Below are 22,414 nucleotides of genomic sequence, written 5' to 3'. Positions count from 1 at the left end.
GAAAGTGCGCGAAGGAGAACAAAGTGCGGCACAGGGGAAGGGTTGATCGAGTTTGGAGCGTATCTGAGAAGCGGAATTGTGTGGCGATGCGGGAGAAACAGCTCGATGCCGCACTTGAGGCGACTCGAATGGCGCAACGCCATGAGACATTGTACCATTGAGCTGCGAGAGGTGGCCGGACTTAGCCGCCTGTCGAAAGATCGAGGAGAAGGTCAAGGCTTGGACATCCGCTAGACTGAAACGATAGCTGAAGACTTGCTAGCGCCCGGCAGAGACGAAACTCTCGGAGCAGGTTGCGGATGACAACCGTCAAGAGATGCTGAAGCCGCTGTTACCAAGCGTCTGGGTTAAAGTCTTCGGCCAGGTATTTGTAGCTCTCGTCATGGTCAATGCTGACGTAGGTAAGGTCGCCAATGTCTTTGTCGCCGAAGGTGGACTCATAAGCTGTTCGTCCCGTGGCGCCGTTTTTATTCCAGCCTGGTCCGGCCCTGCCGTCGGCAAAGCTTACCCTTGTATACATTAGTCTTCGAAAGCTCAAGAGTAATGTTGCCGAAGCAATGCTCAACTTTGGCTCAACACGGAATCGGTCTTGCGCTTGCACATTTTGAACGCACGTGATTGGGGGAAAACAGATTTGATTTGCGGAAGGAGAAGGAAGTGCGCCGATGTGAAAGTGCGCGAAGGAGAACAAAGTGCGGCACAGGGGAAGGGTTGGTCGAGTTTGGAGCGTATCTGAGAAGCGGAATTGTTTGGCGATGCGGCGGTCGAAAGGCACCTGTCACAATGACGCTGGTGCGGAAGTCCTTCTTGAGAGCGCAGACGACGATTGAGGCCAGTTCGGGATCGAGTCCCTTGTCAGCGTCAAGGACCGGTAAATAACACTAGCGTCCGATGCGCCTGACACTAAATGCTGGAGCGAAGTGGTCAACATCGCCGACTTCTTCTTTGAATTTGTCTTTGTCCTCAACGCTGTAGAGCTCCATGACGAGTCGAGCCGAGGGGTCTGGGAGAATCCCCATGTATTGGAATCGCTGGAGGCGCGGGTCGATCGAACGGCGGGCGTAAGTCTCCTCGAACTCGTCAGTGCGGATGCGTCTGCCGACATTGTACTGGTGCTGCGCAGGGGATTCCTGATTGAAGGGAATGTTGAAGAGACCCTCCAAGGTCGGGCTCGGGCCTGGGCCCACCTTCTCACAAGGCTGAAGCTTGTGGTACCGGATGATGGTGTGCATGCGAAAGCACCGTTCGATTGTGATCTCTTTGATGAAACGGTCCAGGTCGTCGACTTGATAGCGAGCCGATACGATAGAGGCGGGACCTTTGTCCATGTTGAAGCAACGGTGTCGCAGGCAGCGAGGGTCGGTCTGGAAGGCGACGAGGTGGTTCTCCAAGTCAGCGTGAGGGATGCGCCAGACGACGAGGACATTGCCCTGGGGTTCGATTTTCTGGCAGGCGGAGAAAGCCTTCCTCTTGTCTTCGATCCTAGCGCCATCAGTCTCTCCAAGGTGAGCCAAATCCATTTGGCCTGCAAAAGATGTATACATCCGGTAGTGGGATGAGCCGCGAATCTCTTCGACGAAGCTGTCGAGTTCTCCGTACGTAGCAACGTGGTAGGTTCCGGAGACGACATGAACAGAGTCTTCGCCCATGCCAAGGTAGTAGTGTCCTACCAGACGAGTGTCCGTTGCGAAGAAGGCGAAGAACTCGTCAAACGTGTCATCAGGAACATGCCAGGCAACGCAGATAGTGGGCTGCCGCTTTACAGGAGGAGATTCTTCCTGGCCGAGGCCGAACTGAGCTAAGAACCAAGACAACATCGTCGACGCTGAGAGGGTAGATGTGGGAAAGTGGAAGACGTGAGGTAGAGCATGTGTCTCTTTATAGCCAGCAGACGGGAGTCTCGACTAGCAAGCTTCGCAGCGGCAGCGTGGCAAAATGAAGTGTGCGGAACGACGCGGAACTGAGCTTGACTGAGCCGCAACTTCAGGTGACTCCTCCGTCAGGATACGGGGCGAGACTGCGCTTTGCGATTGCAGCGTGATCGTGAGCGGCCCAAGACGGTCGTTTCGAAGACCTTCGGCGGACTCTTGTGTCCACCCTCGGCTATTGCATCTGCAACAGCTCTACACGAGCCGAGGCTACTGGAACCCAAGTATATGCTCTCCACAAGGACGAGCATCGAGAGTGCCAAGATCTTGCAGACGTTGTTGGACTGCGCGGCCCAGAACGCGTCAGACGGCTCGTTCGGGTGCGGACCAGTGTGACAGTGTGATAGCTCGAGGAGCGCTGCGCAGCGAAAGCTTAGCCGTGTGCGGAAGAGCGCGGCATTGAGCTTATGCGCGAGGATGTGCGCGCTGTACGGGTCCCACCGAATATCATTCCGTCGTCACGCGGAGCCATTAGCAGCGGAAGTGTAGCCTCCGAGCTTGCGCAACCGAAATGGCTCAGTCGTGCTCGTTCGGGGTTTCTCATTGGTGGCCCGCTTTGCACTGGCCAGGTCGATGGCCCCACCAATGATCCAGCTCTCGTGCGCATCCTCGCAACGCTTGAGCGGAAGCTCATCCTCCGCATCATTGCGGCGTGCTTCGATGAAGCCTTGCGATACGTGTCCATCCTCATTCGAGCGCTTCAAACTAGGTTGGTGCTTTTGCTATCTCGCTCCAGGTTGAACTTCTGAAAGTTCTGCGCATCCCGCACCGCACAACACCGCTATTCACAGACGCTTTAAGAGTGAAGATTCCGAAGACAACCTTTTACATTCCTTTTTTTGTAGAGCCTTTGCGGAGCTTTCGTGGGAGTGCAAGCTGACAATGAGCGAGCGCGACGAGCCTTGGAGGAAGGGTGATGATGGCAGGAGAGGAAGGCAGAGCAACCGCAGCAGCATCAACCAAGTCTTGCTCAGACTCTCCGGAAGTCAACGGCGATCGCACAGAATTGAGCCCAAACCCAGCGACGAATCTGATCTTGAGGCTGATTTTACTTGGAGAGGTAGGTGTGGGTCTGAGTGAGGTCCACAGACTTTTCCTCCTCGTCGTCCACATTCTTGCTGTGAACGGGAAGCTGGGGCTGAGCGTCGGCGGTGGCAGCGGCGGCACGCTCGAACCTGGCGCCCTTCTTCTCGGGGCCCACGGAGGCGGTGAGTGCCAGGCCGATCGCAATGATGGCAGTGGCAATGGCCATGACCGGACCGTACGCCTCGACGATCTTGCCGTTGGGAGCGCGGATGAAGTTGTTTTCCGAGAGGTAGTTGATGAGCTGGGTCGAAGGCGACGAGATGGCGTTGCCGAGCTGGTAGGTCAGGCCAACGAAGATGGCACGGAATGCAGGCGGCGAGATCTCGGACAGGTAGATGGGAACCACACCCCACGCGCCCTGCACGCAAGCCTGAAAATGAAATGAAAATGAAGAAGAAGAAAATTAAAAAAAAGAACGTCAGGTGTCAGTTATGGGAACCTTCATCGAATCGACTGTCCTCCTCGTGCATCGTACTTACCTGAAGCAAAAAGCCGCCGGCTTCGAGACCAGACTCGGAAGTAGGAAGCACCCAAGCAGGGATGAGACAGCAGCATGCAATGCAGGCCAAGATCATCGCGCGTCGTCGTCCGATCCACTGCGACATGTAGCCCCAGATCGTTCCACCGACACAGGCGCCGGTCTTCATCAGAATCGATGCTCTTGATGCCGCAGTGTTGTTCAGCTGCTTGCCGGAAAGCATGAAAGTGGTGTAGCTGTCCTGACTCGTGTGGCTGAAGTAATTGAACCAGCTCATCAAAATGATGGCGAAGACACAGGTCTTCCACTCCTTCTTAAGCATCGCACCGAAAGATTTGCGGAAGTTCTTGGTGCCGGAGCCCTTGGACGCCTTTCGGGCCTCGATGAACTGCTTGGACTCGGGCCAGAGGAGCCTGAGGAAGCCTACAGCAAAGCTGAAGCCTGCTCCGACCCAAAACATGATCGGCCAGGTCGAAACCGCGCCGCCGACTCCGAGATTGACGCAGGCCGCCAAAACGTATCCAAAACTGTATCCTTGCTGGAAGATACCGCTGAAAAGACCTCTTGCTTCGGAATCAATGCTCTCCAGCGCCATGCTGGCAGCACCGCCGTACACACCCCCCATGCATAATCCAAAGATTGCACGGACGGCGAGGAACTGGTTGAAGGTGGTGCAGTAGATGGAAGCGACCTGAAGAGCACCGAGAGCCCACATGTTGAGAACGAGCGGATATTTGCGTCCAAAGTAGTCGGAGCACATGCCAAAAATGGCTGCGCCGACCGAACGGAGGAGTAGCGTGAGGGTGATGGCCTCGGTGACTCGGGTCTTGGAAACATCAAAGTGCTTCGAGAGCTTGGTGGTCTGGATCGAAAGGGCATGGAAGTCGAAGGCGTCTGCGGTCCAGGCCGAGAACCCGATTAGGTAGGCACCCCAGCCCGCCATGCCGAGCATACCCAGCAGGCGGAACGGGTTGGGAGGTCGCTGAGGCCTCTCCCAGGTGACTTCCTCTTCACCATTTTCGTCGATGGTGACCGAGCGAACCTTCCAGTGGAAGAGATCCGTAAAGTTTTGCACACCCTGTGCGAGGACACCCTTCTTGGCTTCAGTCATGGTGGAATCCAATGGTGGTAGATGGGGGTGGGCAGGAGAGACGGAGATACTGTGGAAAGCACTGACAAAGATTGGAGCAAGACGCTGCTCTTTAAGTAGGCACGATGCTTGCATGATTCGGTTGACCGGCTGAAAGAGCTGTGGGGCAACGGTACGGACGTTGACAACACCGACAGCTCACATTCCTACCAGTAGCGTGGCTCGGCGTGGGGGAGGGCGACGTTCCTGAAGCAGCGTTCCTGCCGTCAAGGCAGGTACTCGCCACTAGCCTGGTTGCGTGGGGGCTCCGACACGCGGACGACGAAAGGCGGTGCCCCGCGCAGGCCAGTGCGACGCTTTCGTATCTCTCCGTTGATGCTTCTTTTCTCAAAGGTGGCGCCTTCCGTCACTGCCAATACACACCCACCAATCATCTCTGCGGGTGATGCGGGGAATCGGTGAATTCCGGGATCGCCTTGGATGAATCTTGGTGGCCCTGCGCCAGCATCATCAACATGTATGCGACATTGTCCAAGGAAGGTCAAACGAACTACACCTGGATGACGGGCCACAACGTATTCATCGCCTGCACGAGCTACTTGAAATGGCCGCTGCCCTTGTATTCGGATGGGATGCCAAGAACTCGGATGCAGGGATGAACTTGATTGCACGGACACCCGAGGAGCTCGGTCTCGAGGGCAATGCCACCCAAATGGAATGAGGCTCGGTGGCAAAGGTCTGCAGGCCGGGCGTGCTGAGACGCACGGATATTTCTCCGCCAGGACGTGCGCGCAGGCGGTGTGGGTGCGGGTCGCACCCAGACAACAAAGACTGCCGTCGGGAACGAAGACAGACGAGGCAATCGAGCAGAGGCGGATGTATCCGCCGTTCCAGCGGAGCGGAGGCATGAATACGAGCATCAGCCACCTGGCAGCTGCCCCGCAGAAGCGCGGAGCGTCGAAACACCATGCGGAGCACGAAGAGAGAGTGGAGCTCCGAGCTCGCGGGGAATCCGCATTCCACGCGAGATGCCAAGAACAGTGGAGTGCATATTTCTCCTCGCGTGGGCGATGTCTGCATCTCTCCTGCGTCCGCCACTCACTCGCTCACCGTGCAATAGCTTCAAATTCGAGTTGACAGCTTTTGGCGGGTCTTCAATCAAAGCATCGCAATCGAGCGTCGGAATGCTGAACAATGCAACGGCGGAGAAATGCGCATACCGCCCGCCGCCCGCCGCTTCGTCTTTGTCCTGACCCACGGCGAGGCGCCTCGGCCGAGGTCATCGTACGACAGTTGGCGTAATCGGCGTACCGGCGAAATCCGCGCGAGGTCACCGCCTCGGAAGGATGCAGAGATGCAGAACGCCCGATCTCTCCCGCTCAAGCATCTGCACTTTGCGACGCTGACTCAATGCAGCGAGACCCGTGCGATTCGGATCAATACGGCCGAGCTCGGATGGCGGAAACTCATTTCATATACCTCCCGCTTTGAAACCATGCGTTCGCATCCTAAGGATGCCACGATCATTTGGGCGGAGTCGCGATGTGCTGAGGACACCGAATACGACTGCGGCACAGTGCCAACTGAACTTGGACTAAACGAGCGCGATGTGTAGCAGATGAGCGCGCGGGACCCTACGCTCGGCAGTGTCCGGCCGAGCAGATCCGAGAGGTTGAAAAGCAGGAAGTGGAACGGCACAAACAGCTGAGGCGACGGGAGATCCACCGCGCTCGAAGCAGGTGCCGACGAGCCCGTGTAAACGCTCTGCACCGACCAAGTGAGCGCGGGGAAGAGGCTGAGCGTCACGTCGAATACAAAGGCAACTGCAGCGCAGTCCCGCTTGACCTTGGACTGGACGAGCGAGATGCGTAGCAGCGACTCGCGCGTCGACGGCGCAAGTTGGTAGAATCCGGGCCCCTTTTTCAGTCACGAGCTCTAGGCAGGGTGGGAGATGGAGCGCACCGAATGCCAGCGTTGTGTCAGTTACTTCCGCATGCGCATCCTGCAGTCTGAGATCCAGTCGATTCTCTATCAGAACGCAGAGCTCCCGCGCCGGTTCGGTAGCTACGGGCATTGGAAGAACGACGTCCTGCAGAGGCTGCACGCATTGAGACGCTATGCGCCTTCCTCCAAGGCTGAGCTCGAGGCAAACGGTTGCGGCTGCACTGCCATCTTCCTAGAGCTCATGAACTCTCTCGATCGGTGGCCTGTGCGCAGATGCCTCCACGCAAGCTCATCGGACATCCTCTATTGTAGCTCGTGCTCATCGTGCCAGCAACCGTTGCACGCGATGCGAGCCCCTGTGCGCTTGCGGTTTCGGAGCGAATACTATAGCGGTCGAGGTAAAGACAAGACCTCACCCGTCGGAAACGCTGTTCGGACGAGTCTGGACCGAATGCTGCTGCAGACTTCATGCAGAAACTGTAGTGCAAGCCATTCGCAGGGAACAGGGTGGCCATCGGTCAATAACACGCCTGGCTGCATGGAGATCTCGAGGCGAGAGTGGCCATGGCCAATCGGAAAGCTCCGTTTGACACTCAGCCTCATCTGGCCATTCCGCCTTTTCAATGTCCGCCCCCGTTCTACGCCGTCCTTGCCGCTGCAGGCTTTCCCCACAGATTCCATATGCAACGACATCTATCCGAGCTCGCATCCACCTTCAATGTGGGGGTGGGCATCGCCAGATTGGCGCCCCCGGCCTTGGCGTGCAACGTTGCTCGGCTAAACCGCACAAAACTGGCCGCGATCCCGTCCATCTCCGAAGTCTGCTCAATTTTTGACTTCCAACGCGGCTCCCCCAACCTGGCTCTTTCCGAACGATATCCTCCGAATCCACATTAGCTACCGCGATCCGATCTCAGCTTCACTACGATTCCAGCTACACTTGCCACAATTCACTGCATCACATTGCTAGCTCGCAAGGCATCAGAAGCCCATGTGCGAATCGAGGAAACGGTGATCGAACTCGGTCGCGGCCATGTTGCCGGTTGCAGGATTGCCAGCGGACGCAGCATTAGCAGCGCCAGTGGACTGCACTTCGCCCCGCATGCTGGTGAAACCGCGCTGCTGCGCATCTGTCACCGTTTCTGCAAATGTGTTGTACGCGGTAGGGGCCGCTATGCGGTATCCGAACCCCAGAGCCTCCCAATCCGAATCGAATGCTTCGCCTTGGCCCATGCCTTCTGCCATACGATGCTCGACGTTGATACCTGGTCCCGCGCCCGCTGAGAAGCCCCATTTGCTTGCATCCGTGCCTTCAATGCTGCCACCGACCGAGTCGTAGAAGCTGAGCGCTTCACCCTGCACGTAGTGCTGCGCACTTGGCTCCCGTCCCCCGGCGGCTCCGTGCAGCGTCGGTGCTGGACCCAAGGCGCTGTGCTGCATCGCCGGCGTGCTGGTCTCCCATCCGCGTTGGTCACCCGAGGGGCCAGCAGACAGACCTGCTTCCCGGAACAGCGCGTCGAGCTCCATCGCGGACGTCGCCATAAGCGACGAGATGTCAAAGTTGGACGGGCTGTCCGGAAACATGACTCTAGGGCTCGTTCCGGGCCCCGCCTCGTACCATGCATGGCTCGTACTCGACGCGTCGGTAATGCCACCACCCGTGTCGAGCCCGCGGCTTGGCGTGGCGCCACTGCTGCTGGCATACGGATCATGCAATGTCGCCGAGCGGTCGTGTCCAAGCTCGGCTGCCGGCCAAGAAGCAGTGGACTGTTGCGGCGGAGAGCGTGCCGCGCCTGGGCGCTGATTCCAGCGTGGCGCGTGCGCCGATGCCTCTGCCGGAGGCTGGGCCGGTCCAGAGTCACTCGTTCTGTCCAGGGTCGGCTGGCGCCAGTCCCGGTCCTGCGCATACAAAGACCAAGGGGCCGGCGAGGTGCCTTGAGCATGACGTTGCGGGGAAGCGGAAGCATGCAGCGAGTTGCTTTCTCGCCCTGGAGATGGAGGATGAGGCTTCTTGATCGTGTTTGCGCCAGACTTGCTCCGCTGAGTGCTACGGTCAGCAGGTCGGTCGTGCGGATTCTTCATACGCGACCCGCCATCAATTGCAGCTGGCGCCGCGCGGTCGATCTTCTCCACTACCACCGAGGTGGCATAGAACATTGTACGCAAGCATTTGCGGCACTTTTCGGCCGTCGCCCACTGGAGCGAAGAGAGGACCTTGTCGCAAGCAGCGGCGAAGTGGTGGATCTCGTCCACCTTGTTGCGAAAGCCAAGCGTGACACTGGACCGGAACGAGGCCGGATCGGTGGCGCTAATCTGCCAAATCGCGTACAGATAGCTCGTGCAGGCGATGAATACGTTGTGRCCSGTCATCCAGGTGTAGTTCRTTTGACCTTCCTTGGACARYGTCGCATACATGTTGATGATGCTGCGGCTGCACTCTTCGACGCTTGCAAGATCCTTGCGAGACGCGTTTGGGAATCGTGGACTAAGCCCATACACCATCAGCAGCGTCTGCTGGTAGTTGAGCTCGAGGAAGATGGGATTGTAGCCGCAACCGTTCGCCTCGAGCTCAGCCTTGGAAGAAGGCGCATAGAGTCTCCATGCGTGCAGCCTCTGCAGGACGTCGTTCTTCCAGTGTCCGTAGCTACTGAAGCGGCGAGGCAGCTCTGCGTTCTGGTAGAGGATCGATTGGATCTCGGACTGCAGAATGCGCATGCGGAAGAACGACAAAGACACCCATCGGCTTGCGTCCTTTGGCTTGGGCAGCGACACGGGCGCGACTTGTCGATTCGAGTCGTGCTGCTCGCTTGTGCTGGATTGCAGCGCTGCCAGAGTAGAGGCAGCTTCTCGACGGGCGATCTCGATCGAAGAGTCTCCATCGTTCTCGGCCGAGCCTGCTTGTCGCACGTCCGAGTCTTGATGCTCGATCGCGACTTGGATCATGTCCCCAGCGCTGTCGACCCATGGCAGGTTGACCTTGATGTCTGAGTCAGCGATGCCAAAGGGCCGGCCGAGGTGGACACAGACCTGACGATCCAGTGCGTACGAGCACCAGAAAAGCCGGCGCTTCTTCTCCGCCAGCGTCTCACCCACAACTTGCGAGGCGCTCGCTGAAGCTTCGAGCACGCCTGGCGTTTCCGTATAAAGTCCGATGCCCGTGGTGAGCCGCAAAGCTACGCCGAGGCAGTACCACACGCCTGGCTTCATGGGCCGCATGATCGAGTAGAGAGCCGTGAGCAACAGGCACTGGAGCTGTTCGAGAGCATCTCGGCCCATGATGGCGCCGACGTTGCCCTCCTGGTTGGGCGTGGCCAAGCGTCTGGGGTCGAGGAAGCGCATGGCGGCTTCGTGATGATTTTCGGCACTCCAGCTGGAGCGCGTCCAGCCCATTGCAGCCGCGATGGCAAACACCAGGTGGAAGAGGTGGCCATCGGCTGGCTGCAGCTCTATCGCAAGCTTGTCATCGTCATCCTCCTGCGTGCCGCGTTCGTGGGCCGACAGCTTTGCTCTAGCGCGCTCGAGACCGAGCTTGCAAGCTTTCTCGAATCGCGTCATGAATGAAGATCGATCGAGGATGGGCAGTTGAGGATTGACGCGCTCGAAGTAGGCATCGATGAGCTTCCTGGCTATCGACAAGGGCGGGAAGGGAGCTGGAAGTGGCGACGGCTTGAGAGCTTGTTCAGGAGCAGGGACCGTGATATCAGCCGTTTCGGTGGCGGTGGCGTACTGCATCGGATCACCGTCGTCGAAGGGCGAGTTCTTCTTGGTGTCGGAAGGGGTGGCAGATCCGCTCTGCGGCGAGCCCAGTCTGGCTTCGGCCTTGGCGCCACCGTCTTGCGCCTCGCGCGATTCGCTGAGGAGCTTGGCTGGATCTTGGGATGAGAGAGTCGTTGCCCTTCGATTGAGCTCGTCTCCCAGGCGCTGCGTTCCGGACCTGCGGACCCGTGCGGCGGATCCAGGATCGCGAACATGGAGCCCTGCCTGTGCAGATTGCTGGATGGCCTGACACAGCAAACGCGCTGGCGAAAGACCACTGGCGTGCGAGTTGAGACGACCCATTGAGGGCCGTGCTCCGCTTGTCGTATGGCCGTCTGCATCGGACGGCAACACTTCCACGCCCGCGGGACCGAGCACGAGGCCGGGCAAGAATGGACGGGCCGGATCTGGCTTTCTGTCGCTTTCGGGGGAGGCTGCCAAGCGCTTGAGAGGGCGCGCGTCAGGAGAGGTAGACTTGTCGGATGCTACGAGTGGGAACTCGTCCTCGACGTGTTGCAGTGGGCGCTTCATGCCGAGTGCGCCAGGTTCGAGGGGTCCAGACGATGGGCGTTCGGCGAGAAGGCGCTCGAGCTCTGCATTCTGTGCGCGCAGTTGCGTGATCTGGTGCTCGAGATCAACGATGTAGCTGCGACTGACTTCGCGACCGGTGGCGGAGTCGATGCCTACGCAGGGCTCGCCAGCCTTGACACAGGATCCGCAAGCGGGAAAGGCCTGGTCGCACTTGATCTTCTTGGAGCGGCATCTCTTGCAGACGAGAACCGCGCGAGCCAGCGGCTTGACACCGTTCGCATCGGTAAGATCGGCTGCCGAGGGCGAAGTCTGCATCTTTTCCGCCTTTCGCTTAGATGGCTTTGATGATGGGACGCTTGCTGCCGCGGTGGCATCGGTGGTGGTCCGGGACGATTCGCCGTTGGCGTGGGAATCTGAGGCAGCCATGGCGTAATCGAAAGCGGTGCTCGGACCCGGGTAGGCGTGAGACGTCGATTTTAGGTGGTGGCACGTGCAAAGGGGTGGCGAAGGCGAGTGTGAGTGTGGCGCAGCCCCGCTATGATGTTGTGTCAAAGAAGGGGCGGGCGATTGATATTTGAGCGTCACGGTGCGAGCCTCATTCCGCAACGAGGCGTCGGAGACGAGCGGTGTACGAGCCAGACGGGATCAGCGAGTGGAGCAGCGTCGGTGCGGGCGAGAGCGAGGGTGAGGGCGGATGAGGATGAAGTGCGCGAATCGCAATGCAGGATGCGCGGTTGCAGCAAGAGGATGAAGCGATGTGCTGCGCCGGCTGGCACGGGACAAGCCACACTGGCGAGGCTTCGGCTGCCGACCTCGAAGTACAGATGAGCTCAGAAAAGCCGAAAGCTTGATGTTGGTGTTGAACGTTGTCGCCCCTCTTCCTCGCGCGACTTGACTACGAAGCCGGTGCAAAGCAAGGCGGATCCGGATGTTCGGCTGCAGTCCAACTGAGAACAGCGCGGTGTGTGACGAGCCTTGGCTGGGTCGACGACTCGTGACGAGAAGCAAGTAGGGTTGCGGTCGAACGCGACGCATTCGATGACGGCGACGTGCGATGCAGAAGGCTGATGAACACGGAAGTTGTTACGATAAGGTCACGACGTCTCATAACAACAAAGTTTCCGGGGATGTCGGCAGACCCTTGCATCCTTCGGCCCTCAGCTCAATCCACGGCTTTGATGCTCCTCCGAGTTGCCGCGCGCGATCTCGTTGCATGGTATTCAGAGACGATGTAACACTAATTTTGTCGGCGCACGATGCAACTTTCGACTGAGCACAAGCCAGCACCACACCGCCCATTCGCACCGCCACACGCAGGCAGCTCAATCCCGTTTCACGGATAACCGTATGCTCACTGGCTAAGTTGCATCGCGGTCTCGACCTTACCGTCCCACCATCTGCACTCTGGTTGAAGGTTCAGAGCAACTTGGGTCTTGCATAGTTCCAACCTGCCAACGTCGTCGAAACCGACAACCACTGCGCGTCTCCAGCACTCCCCCTCTCTCGACCTGCCGGAAGGACAGTTGTGGCGATCATGTCGGAACCTCTGCAGAAGGGCGAGATCGACCTCAAGTCGCTCGAGAATGCTCTGAGCGATGGCGAAGCGGCCTCCGAACTGCCCGCTGAGACTCTACAGAAGAACTCCGACACATTGGCTCAGCCCGCTGCCGATACTCGAGCCTCGTCGACTCCGTCTGCACCAACTCCTAATGCCCATAAAGCCTCTTCGCCCGCAACGCTCTCGCCGTCTTCAACCCGAGCCATGTCTCCCGTCCAAGCGCCAGCTCGGACCACGTCGGCCGACATGCCGCCGGCGGTAGCTGAGCTCAAGGCCATGTTCCCCGACCTCGACACCGACACGATCGCTGCCGTCCTATCCTCTCGCGGCGGCGACCAAGAGGCGGCTGTCAATGCTCTGCTCCAGATGTCCGATCCCAGCTTCAAGCCCTCGACCACCGAGACACGCACGGATTCCGATGCTCTGCTCGCACAGACGATCGCCATGGAGGAGGAGCAGAGGCACCACGAGCTGCTAGCACGCCAGCAGCAGCAGCGCATCAGCCAGACTGCGGGCCGGGGCGGCGGCGGTGCTGGATCGTTCTTCGGCGGCCTGCTTGGCTCCGACTCAAGAGAGGCATCCGCACCATCGACGCCGTCGTACGATCCCAACGCGTTGACCTACCAGCCGCGTGTCAGGAGGGCTGGAGGCCCAGCTCCCGCGAGAACGGCATATGCACCACCGAATCATCCTCCGGCCTCGACTCCCTCGTATACGGATGGCGAGAGCGTGATTCCAGGAATGCCTGGTGCCAAGGAAGCCAAGCAGTGGCAGGAAGAGATCAATCGGATGGCAGAGACTGGCCTGGCTCGTGCAGCCTCGACCTTTTCGTCGTTGCGCGAGAAGGCTAGTGCGGCCTTCAACAATCCGCAGGACGGTAGCGCGCAAGGCAGCCAGGCAGGAGCAGCGCCTGGTGGTAGCGGCGGCACCGGAGCGGGTCTCGCTCAAGCTTTCCAGAACCTTAGGGCAGGTGCAGGCAGAGGAGGCGGAGGCGCGTCGCAAGAGAATGCCACATCGACACCCCCTGCACCCGCGCGTGCGGGCTTCACCTCGCCACGCTCGCCTCACGCCAGCGAATACGACCAGGATCCATCGCCAGTTTCGGACAACGAGCTGGCCAAGATCATCTCCCGAGGCGGAGGTGCAGGCGCTGCAGGCGGGGCCAGCGACAAATCAGCAGCCGGCAAGGCACGGGCCCTTGCCGAACGCTACGGACTGGGCATCAAAGGTGCCGGTCGAGGCGGAGCTTCCACCACACAGGCCGCAGGCACAGGCGCTTCGTCCTCTGAGGCTGAGTTCGCAGGCTGGGACCAGGCAGGCCGCACACCCATCTCGATCAAGGATAACACTGTCAGCGCAACATCGGCCGAGCCGAAGAGCAAGGACTCGGTCGCGCTCATGGACTCGGCGCAAGGTCGTGGTCTCACGACCCCGCGTCCCGCCGACGCGTCCGTTCCCGCAGCAGCCACTGGTGCCGCAGTGGGTGCAGTAGCCGCCACCGCAGCAGGTGCCACCACCCTGAGCAGCGCACGCACCCACGACGACCACGATGACGCAAATGACTCGGACGACCTCGAATACGTCAGCAACCCCTTCGAGGACGAAGACTAGCTTCCCACCACATTTCGAACTGCAATGCAAAGTCTCAAGCACACATGACGTGGATGATGCAGCATTGCATTCGCGTGCCGAAAAAGAGTGGACTGAATAGCTAGAGGTGACCAGAGAACGATGACGAAACAGCAAAAGGACTGAGGTGACTGCGGTGACAATAAAGATGCAAAAGATACGAGACAGTAGGGGAGTGGAAGGTGGCCGGAAGAGCGCCGAAACAGAGCAAAAGGGTGTGGGTGAGAGATGGATGTGCGTGGGGGTATCGAAGGAGGTGGGTGGGCGGAGTGAAGTTCAGATGAGGCGGCCGTGTGGATCCGTGCGCCAAACCTTGAGGCCAGCCGAGTCGTCGGTGGACACGATGATCCGCGACTGCGATGCCGGCGCGCCGCCCACACTGTAAGTGAGCGGATCTTGGGCGCGGGCGAGCAGCTCAGAGGTAGCTGCGGGTGCAAACACGGCGCAGCGGATGCTCCCCGAAGTTGCCGCACTCCACGAGCGCCACGTCGAGTTGTCGCCCGCATCGGGTGCGCCTTTGACCGCCTTGATCGACTTGTTCCGCTTCATGCCCAGAAGCGATGCCGGCAGCAGCGAGGCGAGCAGGGTGGCATTGGTAGCCAGGCTCCACACATGAATTGAAGCGTCCTCGCTACCAGAGACGAGGAACTGCGAGTCAGATGATGCTGTGGCACGAATCTGGCTGCTGCGGTTCAGGTAGCTCGTCGACTTGAAGCGCGAGATGAGCCGGCGCGCGCCGATCGAGTAGATGCGCACGCGCGAGTCGTTTGACGTGACCGTCATAAACTCGCCCTTGGACGCCGGATTTGTCGCCTTGCTGTCCTGAGCGCCGTCGGCTCCGTTCCCACTCATGGAGTCGGACAACTTGATCGGCTGGATGCTGGTGATCTTGCTTGCCTGCGTGTTCTTGCTGGCAGCCAGCGACTTGACCGAGACCGTGTTGAGCAGGCTGAGCGTGTCCGAGCACGCAAATGTAAGCAATGATCCGGCGTGCGTGCCGACACATACCGCCTCACCACTCGACGAGAAAGCGACGGCAGTGATGACGCCGGGCACGTCGTGGATCGCCTGCACACGACGTGCGCCGATGTTCCACAGCCGCAACTTGCCGTCCAGTCCTCCGGTGGCAAAGAAGCGGTCATCGCGCGGATGGAAGTCGACCGACGAGACAATGGCCGCCGTGGAAAAGGTGCACAGGCACTCGGCTCGGTTCGGATGCCAAAGCTTGGCGGTCTTGTCGCTGCTGCAGCTCAGCAGGAAGTTGTTCTTGCTCCAGGACAGGTCCATCACATCGCCGGCATGGCCGGCAAAGACGCGCACGGGTGTCGACTTGAAGACGGGAGCAAACTCTGGGGTTGCAGCGCTGGCGTCGCTCTTTGGCTGGGCTCGACTTGACGGGTTACCATTCTGCGAGCATGCGGACGAAAGCTTCCTGTGACAGATGTCTTCCTGGCGCGATAGCTGCGCGAGCTCAATCTCTTCGGAACGCTCGGCCGGCGAGCTGAGCACCTCGTAGACACGGATACGTTGGTCAGAGCCCGCCGCGGCCAGATACCGGCCGTCCAGAGAGAATTGAAGCGCATAAAACTTTCGCGTCGGAGCCTTGACCTTCTTCGTTTTAGCCTCCTCGGGCACTTCGAGGTCGCCAAAGGCGCTGACAGCGGACGGCGTGGGAGACTTGGGCATCTGGCCGTCAGCTACGTCGATGGAATCTGTGTTGGCGGATGAGGCTGTAGTGCCAGACGAGGCGGAGGTAATGTAGCTGCTGGTGCTGAGCTGACGAGCGACCTTGCGGCCATGCGGATAATATTCGTCTTGGTCTTGCTGATCGCTGATCTGCGCCTGCATCGGAGCCGCCTGGGAGGCACTGCGACGGGGGTGAGGAGCCAGCATTTCTGAAGACAGACGGACGGCAGCAGCTCGCGGCGAGGTGGAACGACGAGGTGCCCAGCTCCGTCGCCTGGGCGTGCTGTCCTGGCCCGGCTTAGCGATGAACTCGTTTTGGGCACACGATGGGCTCAGAGACTCGGAACCACGGCCGTTGGCCATGCCTCCGAGCAGGCTAGGTGCAACCGCTGAATAAAGACCCTGAGCGAGGAATACCTTGTCGAAGTCGAGCTCTTTGCTACTTTTAGACTTGGAGCGGAGCTTTGTCTTGACCGCCTTGGGGATGGGGAGGCTGCTGTAGGAGCATTCAAGGTCGGGCTCGGATGCACGAGCCGAAAGCACCGATCGGATGCTCTCCTGGCTGCGTGTTTTCTTGACGTTGGGTCGCGAGCTGCTGCTGCATGATGCGGAGGAGATGCTGCTGAAGGTGGCGGAGCGATTGGGTTGAGGAGGCCCGTGAAGGAGCTCTGACCAAGCGGCGAACTGCGAGGGTGGTGTAAGGATGGAAGCATCGTGGGGTTGCGCCTGATCCATGGAGGTGGAAGAAGGAGTGCTGTTGGCGGAGTCCTTGGATGCGCTGGAGGCGGACCCTGCGAAGAGGCCGCCACGAAGACGCCAGACCGAGCCGGATTTTGGCGTGGACATGGATGGTGGCTCGGCCGGCGCGTGAGCTGTGAGAGCCGGCATGGATGAGGCTGATGAAGTGGGTGCGTTTGATGGTAAGCTGAGCTCCGGAGTATCAGCGGCTCGATCCTCTAGCAATGACTCGGTGTTCCAAGTATGTGCCAAGGAGGCTCGCTCTTGGATGTGGTGCTTGTCGAGATCAATGTCGGCATGAGACGACTGCTGGGAGCCGCCCTTGTGATGGTCGACGAGCAGGCTGTCTGGAGTCCTGCGGCCCCACAGCGAAAAGCGGGGCAAGCGGAAGCCTCTATTGCTGACGGCGGTGTGGCTGGATCGAGGCGTGGAAGGATCTTGGCGTACGTCGGAGGAGGCGTAAGAGGAGGTGGACGAGGACGAATACGACGGCGAGATGGTGGGCCTAGGCGGAGAGGAGGCGGTGGGACTGTCGAGGGCGGTAGCAACGGTGGGGAAGAGGATCTGTGGTGGAGCCGGCTCGTCGTTGTGTGCTAGAGGTAAGTGGTTATATTGAAGGCCACGCGGCGAAGGAGAGGAGGCGACTGCCGCGGAGGCGTGAGCCACGAACGTCGTCATGATGGTGGGCAGGTTCAGTCGTGGCTGGCAGCCTTGTCCGCTGGCATGCTGAAGATTCCGACCGGCGGATGCAAACCTCCGTGTGCTGTAACGGGTGGATGTAGGACAGAAAGGAAGGCGAGGCTCTTTGGCAGAAGGCCAAACAAACCGGGGCCGTTGGTGAAGAGGTCCGAGCTACGCTGATGCGCCGGCTTGGGAGAGGCGGTGAAGGGCCGTGTGAGATGCTCGCAGCCAACTTGGCAGAGGAAGCGAAGGCGAAGGATGCAGAGGGCAGGACTGCAGTCACAGGCGATGACACGAGGCAGAGAAGCACGATCAGCACTGCATGTGTTGGCGGCGCAGCGTTCCAACGCCCACGGAGATGAGGTCCGGACAAAGCGAATCCACCTCTAGAGCCGAGGGAGGGAGGGCGGGCAAGCAAGACACGCAAAAAAAGAGGGCGGACATGGGCTGACTCACATGTGGTCGCTGGATGTGAATGTGTGACAGCGGCCTAGAGGCTGTACATGCGTGACAAGCTTCCTTGCACACCGGGCACACGGCTCGCGCCACGGGCCATGTTGTCTTGGACGAGCGACGAGCGGTCGGCAGTTGACCACCGCATCATGCAGGGCGCGGTACCAGCCGAGCTAGGCACCGCGTCTCGCTCGGAAGGGGCTGTGATGGGCTGGGCTGGGTTTGGCTTGGCTTGTCAGGGCGCATTACAGTCCAGACGCTCGGCTGTTGCTTAGCGCAGCGGCAAGCTCGCCCCGGGTGCGGGTGCGGGTGCGGGTGCTTCAGCCCGTCCCGGAGCCTGGGAGCCACACAAGCCCCTCCGCCGTGGAAAAAAATAAAAATAAAAATAAAAACAAAAACAAAAAGAGCTCCGTGTCGGAAAGTAGCCGCCCAACCCAGCTGAGAGAGAGGGTCTCAGCTGATTTGCATGCTCGTGCCACAGTCGTCAGATTTGCTACCGCTCGGAAAGGAAAGATTTGAGGTGCGCAAAGCATCGCGCTGGTTTGGCTTTAGCTCTTGCTCCGGTAACTTATGAGGAAACATCTGCTCCGGAACGGTTGCGCCAGCTGCTGCTGCTGCATACTGTATCGCCGCCGGAGAAAAGCATCCGGTTCATGTGCACCCGCTTCTGCACCCACCAGCCAACCAGCAACCAGCGTCACGGTGTTGGTGAGTCCCAGGACATCGGACTCGCCACGGGATGTGCAGCCTTCAACGCTGAGTCAGTGCTTGGTCGGATTGCTGGGCCCTTGCATCGCAACAACTCCGGATGGCAAGGCCCAAGAGGAGCTTCGAGCAGGAGCCGCGGAAGGCCCGAGTGCACAGCCGGAACGCGATTCCCGTGGAGTTGGCCACTTTTTTTCTTTCTTTTTTGGCGGCGGTATTTTCTGGAGCGGGCAGCCAATACACGCTTTCTCCGCGGCTGACATCCTACCAAAAAATGCCTCGGCGCCGCGACCCCACCGTCTCCGCTCACTGCCTGCCAGTCTCGGTAGCACAATCACCATCGAGCTCAGCGTGGCAGCCCATGCGGATGGCCGTACCTGCGGGCTGTTGGATCGGCTCGTGCAGCATGAACGGCAGCTACAGCCATGTGAACTTGCTCGTTCGTGCGTGGCTTTAGAGTTGACACGCCTGGCATGCCGAGTCGACGCCATGAGAGCTGGTGTCCTTGACTCGAAGTTCGCCGCCTCTAGCTCAGTCTGAGCAACCTTGACTGGCTTCTGGGCACGCCGACGACCGAAGTCATGTACGGCCGTGACTTTGACTTCTCACGCTCGCTGAGTCCGAGGAGATGCCGCTGCTGCTGCTGCAGCTGCGCTTCTTGCTCCTTGATCCCACCGAACCGATTTTCGTTTGCTCCGGCCGGACCTTTTTCTCCGCATGCACTGGCAAATGAGGTCCGTTGAGTGCAGTGAATTTAGCGTGCAGAGAGGTCTCGCAAATTCTTCAACCTTTGCTCATGGCCCTACACATGCCATTCCTGTCCCTGACTCGGGAAGACAGGCGCGAGCGGCCACCGTGCCGCTGTCCCAAGTGGTTCCCACAACTTGTTGCACACCGACCACAATTTGTTTGCAGCATGTGGTCAGGATGGACTCACTTTCATGCGGCGCTGGACCCTGTCAAAGCGCGCTGCGACAGAGTTTGCAGAGTCGCGCGTTGCTCGACGCGATAGGCTCTCTCGGTAGATCTAATGCATACAGCTGCAGGTTCGAAACGACTCGAACCGCTTCACACCTCAGACACCCAACTCGCCTCCGACTTCGCCGTAGTCAGACAATCCACCTTCATATTCGACCGCTGCGCCCAATCAATATGCAGGGGAAAAAAGTGGCGACAAGGAAGGTGGCGAGAAGAGGGGTGAGAAAGTGGTGGCGACCTCTCGCGCCAGCCTCACGATCGCATCGCGGGCTCGGGATCGACGGGAAGCGGGCAAGGCGAACCGATCGCACTGTTCAGGACCACGCTTTCATGCAGAATCGTCGGTGCGGATGGGCAGCCTTGCCCGATTCAATCCGGAGATCATCCCGATCTCATCGGGGGCAAGGTCCAGAGCCACGGCAAACGCCTTCAACATGGACTTGACATACGCGCCAGAATGAGGGACGATGGACTTGGCAGACGTCCAAAGATCCGAGCTCACTCTATAGTGGCAGCATTGAGCGCCGAGTTGGATACCGCTTCTTTGCCATGACGTCTTTCGGCGTGTAAGCGTGGCAGGCCTGAGTGGCTGCACAGCACGTCGTTAAATATCGACGCGACCGGCTGCATGAGCAAAAGCACAAAGGGCCGCGACGGTCCCTTTGTTCGATTCACCAACTCCCTTTGCACAACTTCATCCAAGGCTGAGCGCGACGATGGCTATCATCGAATTGACAAAGGGACTCTCGCCCTTTGTTCCTGAACTGGAGCTTAAGGCCTGAATAACGCTTGGATGGAGGAAGGCATATAAGTACGCTTGCTGAGCCAGGCACACGAGAATCACAATGCTCGTCTCCACCTATTCATCAACCACAAGCAACTCACGGCGCCAAACACATAGCGAGTAGCAGTCTTTGACAGACACGTCCTTGTACGAGATAGGGAACCATACTCAGGCCGCCACACCAGCTGGTCTGCATCATCAGACTGCCAAGATGACCAAGCCGAAGCTGCCCATCGTCCTCTTCATCGGTCTCAATGCGCTTCGACTCCTTTCACTCGTTGTGATCATCCTCGTCTTCACCACGCTCATCATGGGTCTCGTGGAGGACATTCGCGACTACCACGATCCGGCGAACATGGACGAGGCACAAGCAGACGATTGCGCATATGTTCCGGGCACCTCTATCCCCATGCAGACTTGGGGCATCTTTTGGGTCGAAGTGCATCGCTCGCTCCTGCTCATCGGCACTGTGGCGCTCCTCCTGGCCGAGCTGAGCTGGCTCAGCATTTCAAAGCTCGAGCGAGCCGCACAGCTGTGGTTCCCCGTACTCAGCCGCGAGCGCGGACTCGCTGCACTCGGAAGTGTGCAGATCGTGGTGGCCACTTCGCTGCTCAGCCACTACCTCGACGAGTTCCCTCTGGTGGTGAGCTGGATGCTTTTCGTCATTGGCATGTGCTATCTCTGCCTCGGCATCGCGTTTCACTCGAGCTCGCTCAAAGACGCCCGAAGCTGCTTCTCACAAAGGCGTAGCGAGTTCGGCAAGGAGTCAGGGCACAGCTTCGCCTCTCGATCTGCGCTTAAAGAGTTGAAGGTCGGAGGCGTCACGCACACCGGTTCAGAGGCTTCGATGACCTTTCGAAATCTCTTCAGCCGGAAAGGAGGACAGGGAAAGAGACGGGTGGCGCCAGTGTCGATCCACGAATCGTTCCCATCGCTGGAAGCCAAGTCGCATCGCGATGTGCTGACGGACCGAGCACGTCGTGCGGAGCATCGGCGCAAGACTTCGAGTGTCGCCGTGGACATGTCGACGCTTCAGGCAGACAACTCCTCGATCACTCGCGACTTTGTGTGGGACGTTGGCACAGGAATCGTGCACGAGCGCAGTCGAGAACATGGACATAGCAGGTCGCAGTCCCAGACTACCAGTGACACGAGACGAGACAGCCGATTTAGCGAACAGTCGTTCAGTGCAGCCAGCATTGCCAGCAGCACGCAGGTTCGCATCGGTGGTTATACCTCGCGAGAAGCGGCGCGGGCCCGCGAGCGAGCCAAGCAGAGGCGCGCGGGCAACCTCGCTGGTTCAAGCGATGAGCGAGCTCATCCCCCTCCAGCCAGGAGCACGGGTCAGAGCTCCAAGACGGCCATCAAGCTCAAAAGCGCAAAACGCCGGAGCTTGGCATTCGTCAATGGCGCTCGTCATCGACTGAGTGCAGGGACGGCATCGGCACTTGCGGCTCGACGACGCGCTTCATCGCAAATGCGTCGAAGTATTCCCAACGCAGATTCTGACATCGTGATCGAGTATATTGATGATGCCAACACCGCGCCTCCAGTCCCTCCGCTTCCTGCGTACCACCAGGTCTCGGGAGTCACCGAGCCCGTCGCGCTTCCTGTAGCCTCTCGCTTTGCACGCACCCATGTTGTCTAAGCAATGAAGGAGCGATGGCAGAATGTAACGTATCACACTGTATTCCCAAATCTAGCGAGGCTTGAAGCGATCTTGACCAAAGATGTTCGTAAAAACAAGGGGTCGTCCGTATGAGGCAAAAAAAAAAACGAATTGGTGACAAGAGTGGGATTCGAACCCACGCCCGAAGACAACGGTTTGAAATCTCAGAGAATCCTGAACGTTGCGCCTTAACCACTCGGCCATCTTGCCAACATAACATCCGAGGTACTACATTGTCAATATAGATGATTAAAGCAAGATTCCTCGAGCTGCAAGCCTAAACGGAAACAGCAAGGCATTGGTCACCAGCCGAAAAGGTCGAATGGCGAGCTTTCCAGTGCGTTCCAGTGCCGGTCTTCGTGGCGAGGCAATTCGTTGTATGGCTGCGATGGGGGGCGAACGCAGCTGCCAGCGCGAAGGCAAAGGGCCTTGGCTGAAATGCAGCTGTGAGCAACGGAAGCAACCGAGGCAACCGAGGCGGCAGATCAGCCAGTGGAGCCTGGCACTGGACGCGCTAACGAAGCGATCTGCAGAAACGTGCATGAACGGCTGCCAACGAGTCGGCTCAAAGGAAGGGGGAAAGGCGCCGGAGCAGCGCACATTTTGATGCCCCGCAGCTCGACACTCGACGCGCTCGCGTCCAGCCGTCGAGCTGCGTGCCCAGCTTCTCGACACTGAAACCGCAAACCCTGATACGAGGCTATTTCACCCGCGCGAAGA

At 59.2% G+C, this 22,414-nt stretch overlaps 6 protein-coding genes and 1 non-coding gene across 7 annotated transcripts; 2 read left to right on the top strand and 5 right to left on the bottom strand.

Annotated features, from left to right (window-relative positions):
• Positions 1 to 331: 331 nt before the first annotated feature.
• On the bottom strand, positions 332 to 1,817 carry PAN0_001c0326 (uncharacterized protein; the record flags this gene model as incomplete). The annotated part of the gene is made up of 3 exons (XM_014803944.1): positions 332 to 509; positions 602 to 806; positions 905 to 1,817. 3 exons carry the CDS (start codon positions 1,815 to 1,817, stop codon positions 332 to 334), a joined length of 1,296 nt encoding a protein of 431 aa, XP_014659430.1.
• Positions 1,818 to 2,386: 569 nt separating this feature from the next.
• Positions 2,387 to 6,656, bottom strand: PAN0_001c0325 (carboxylic acid transport protein; the record flags this gene model as incomplete). The annotated part of the gene is made up of 9 exons (XM_014803943.1): positions 2,387 to 2,650; positions 2,810 to 2,897; positions 2,981 to 3,384; positions 3,494 to 4,652; positions 5,175 to 5,320; positions 5,428 to 5,516; positions 5,693 to 5,831; positions 6,062 to 6,499; positions 6,570 to 6,656. The coding sequence occupies 9 exons, from the start codon at positions 6,654 to 6,656 to the stop codon at positions 2,387 to 2,389; spliced, it is 2,814 nt and encodes a 937-aa protein (XP_014659429.1).
• Positions 6,657 to 7,507: 851 nt separating this feature from the next.
• PAN0_001c0324 (DEHA2G20812p) lies at positions 7,508 to 11,239 on the bottom strand (the record flags this gene model as incomplete). Its single annotated transcript, XM_014803942.1, has 1 exon — positions 7,508 to 11,239. The coding sequence occupies one exon, from the start codon at positions 11,237 to 11,239 to the stop codon at positions 7,508 to 7,510; it is 3,732 nt and encodes a 1,243-aa protein (XP_014659428.1).
• Positions 11,240 to 12,347: 1,108 nt separating this feature from the next.
• PAN0_001d0323 (uncharacterized protein) lies at positions 12,348 to 13,982 on the top strand (the record flags this gene model as incomplete). The annotated part of the gene is made up of 1 exon (XM_014803941.1): positions 12,348 to 13,982. One exon carries the CDS (start codon positions 12,348 to 12,350, stop codon positions 13,980 to 13,982), a length of 1,635 nt encoding a protein of 544 aa, XP_014659427.1.
• Positions 13,983 to 14,276: 294 nt separating this feature from the next.
• PAN0_001c0322 (uncharacterized protein) lies at positions 14,277 to 17,102 on the bottom strand (the record flags this gene model as incomplete). The annotated part of the gene is made up of 1 exon (XM_014803940.1): positions 14,277 to 17,102. One exon carries the CDS (start codon positions 17,100 to 17,102, stop codon positions 14,277 to 14,279), a length of 2,826 nt encoding a protein of 941 aa, XP_014659426.1.
• Positions 17,103 to 20,236: 3,134 nt separating this feature from the next.
• On the top strand, positions 20,237 to 21,673 carry PAN0_001d0321 (uncharacterized protein; the record flags this gene model as incomplete). The annotated part of the gene is made up of 1 exon (XM_014803939.1): positions 20,237 to 21,673. The coding sequence occupies one exon, from the start codon at positions 20,237 to 20,239 to the stop codon at positions 21,671 to 21,673; it is 1,437 nt and encodes a 478-aa protein (XP_014659425.1).
• Positions 21,674 to 21,809: 136 nt separating this feature from the next.
• Positions 21,810 to 21,904, bottom strand: PAN0_t001c0004. The gene is given in 2 exon segments: positions 21,810 to 21,849; positions 21,868 to 21,904. It is a non-coding gene; the product is annotated as a tRNA-Leu (tRNA).
• Between the last annotated feature and the right edge of the window lie 510 nt (positions 21,905 to 22,414).

The sequence above is a fragment of the Moesziomyces antarcticus genome (assembly GCF_000747765.1).
Source record: "Moesziomyces antarcticus DNA, scaffold: scaffold_v10001, strain JCM 10317, whole genome shotgun sequence".
NCBI lineage: Eukaryota > Fungi > Basidiomycota > Ustilaginomycetes > Ustilaginales > Ustilaginaceae > Moesziomyces > Moesziomyces antarcticus.
Note: the sequence above shows the minus strand (reverse complement) of the source record. Positions and strands in the feature narration are given on the sequence as shown.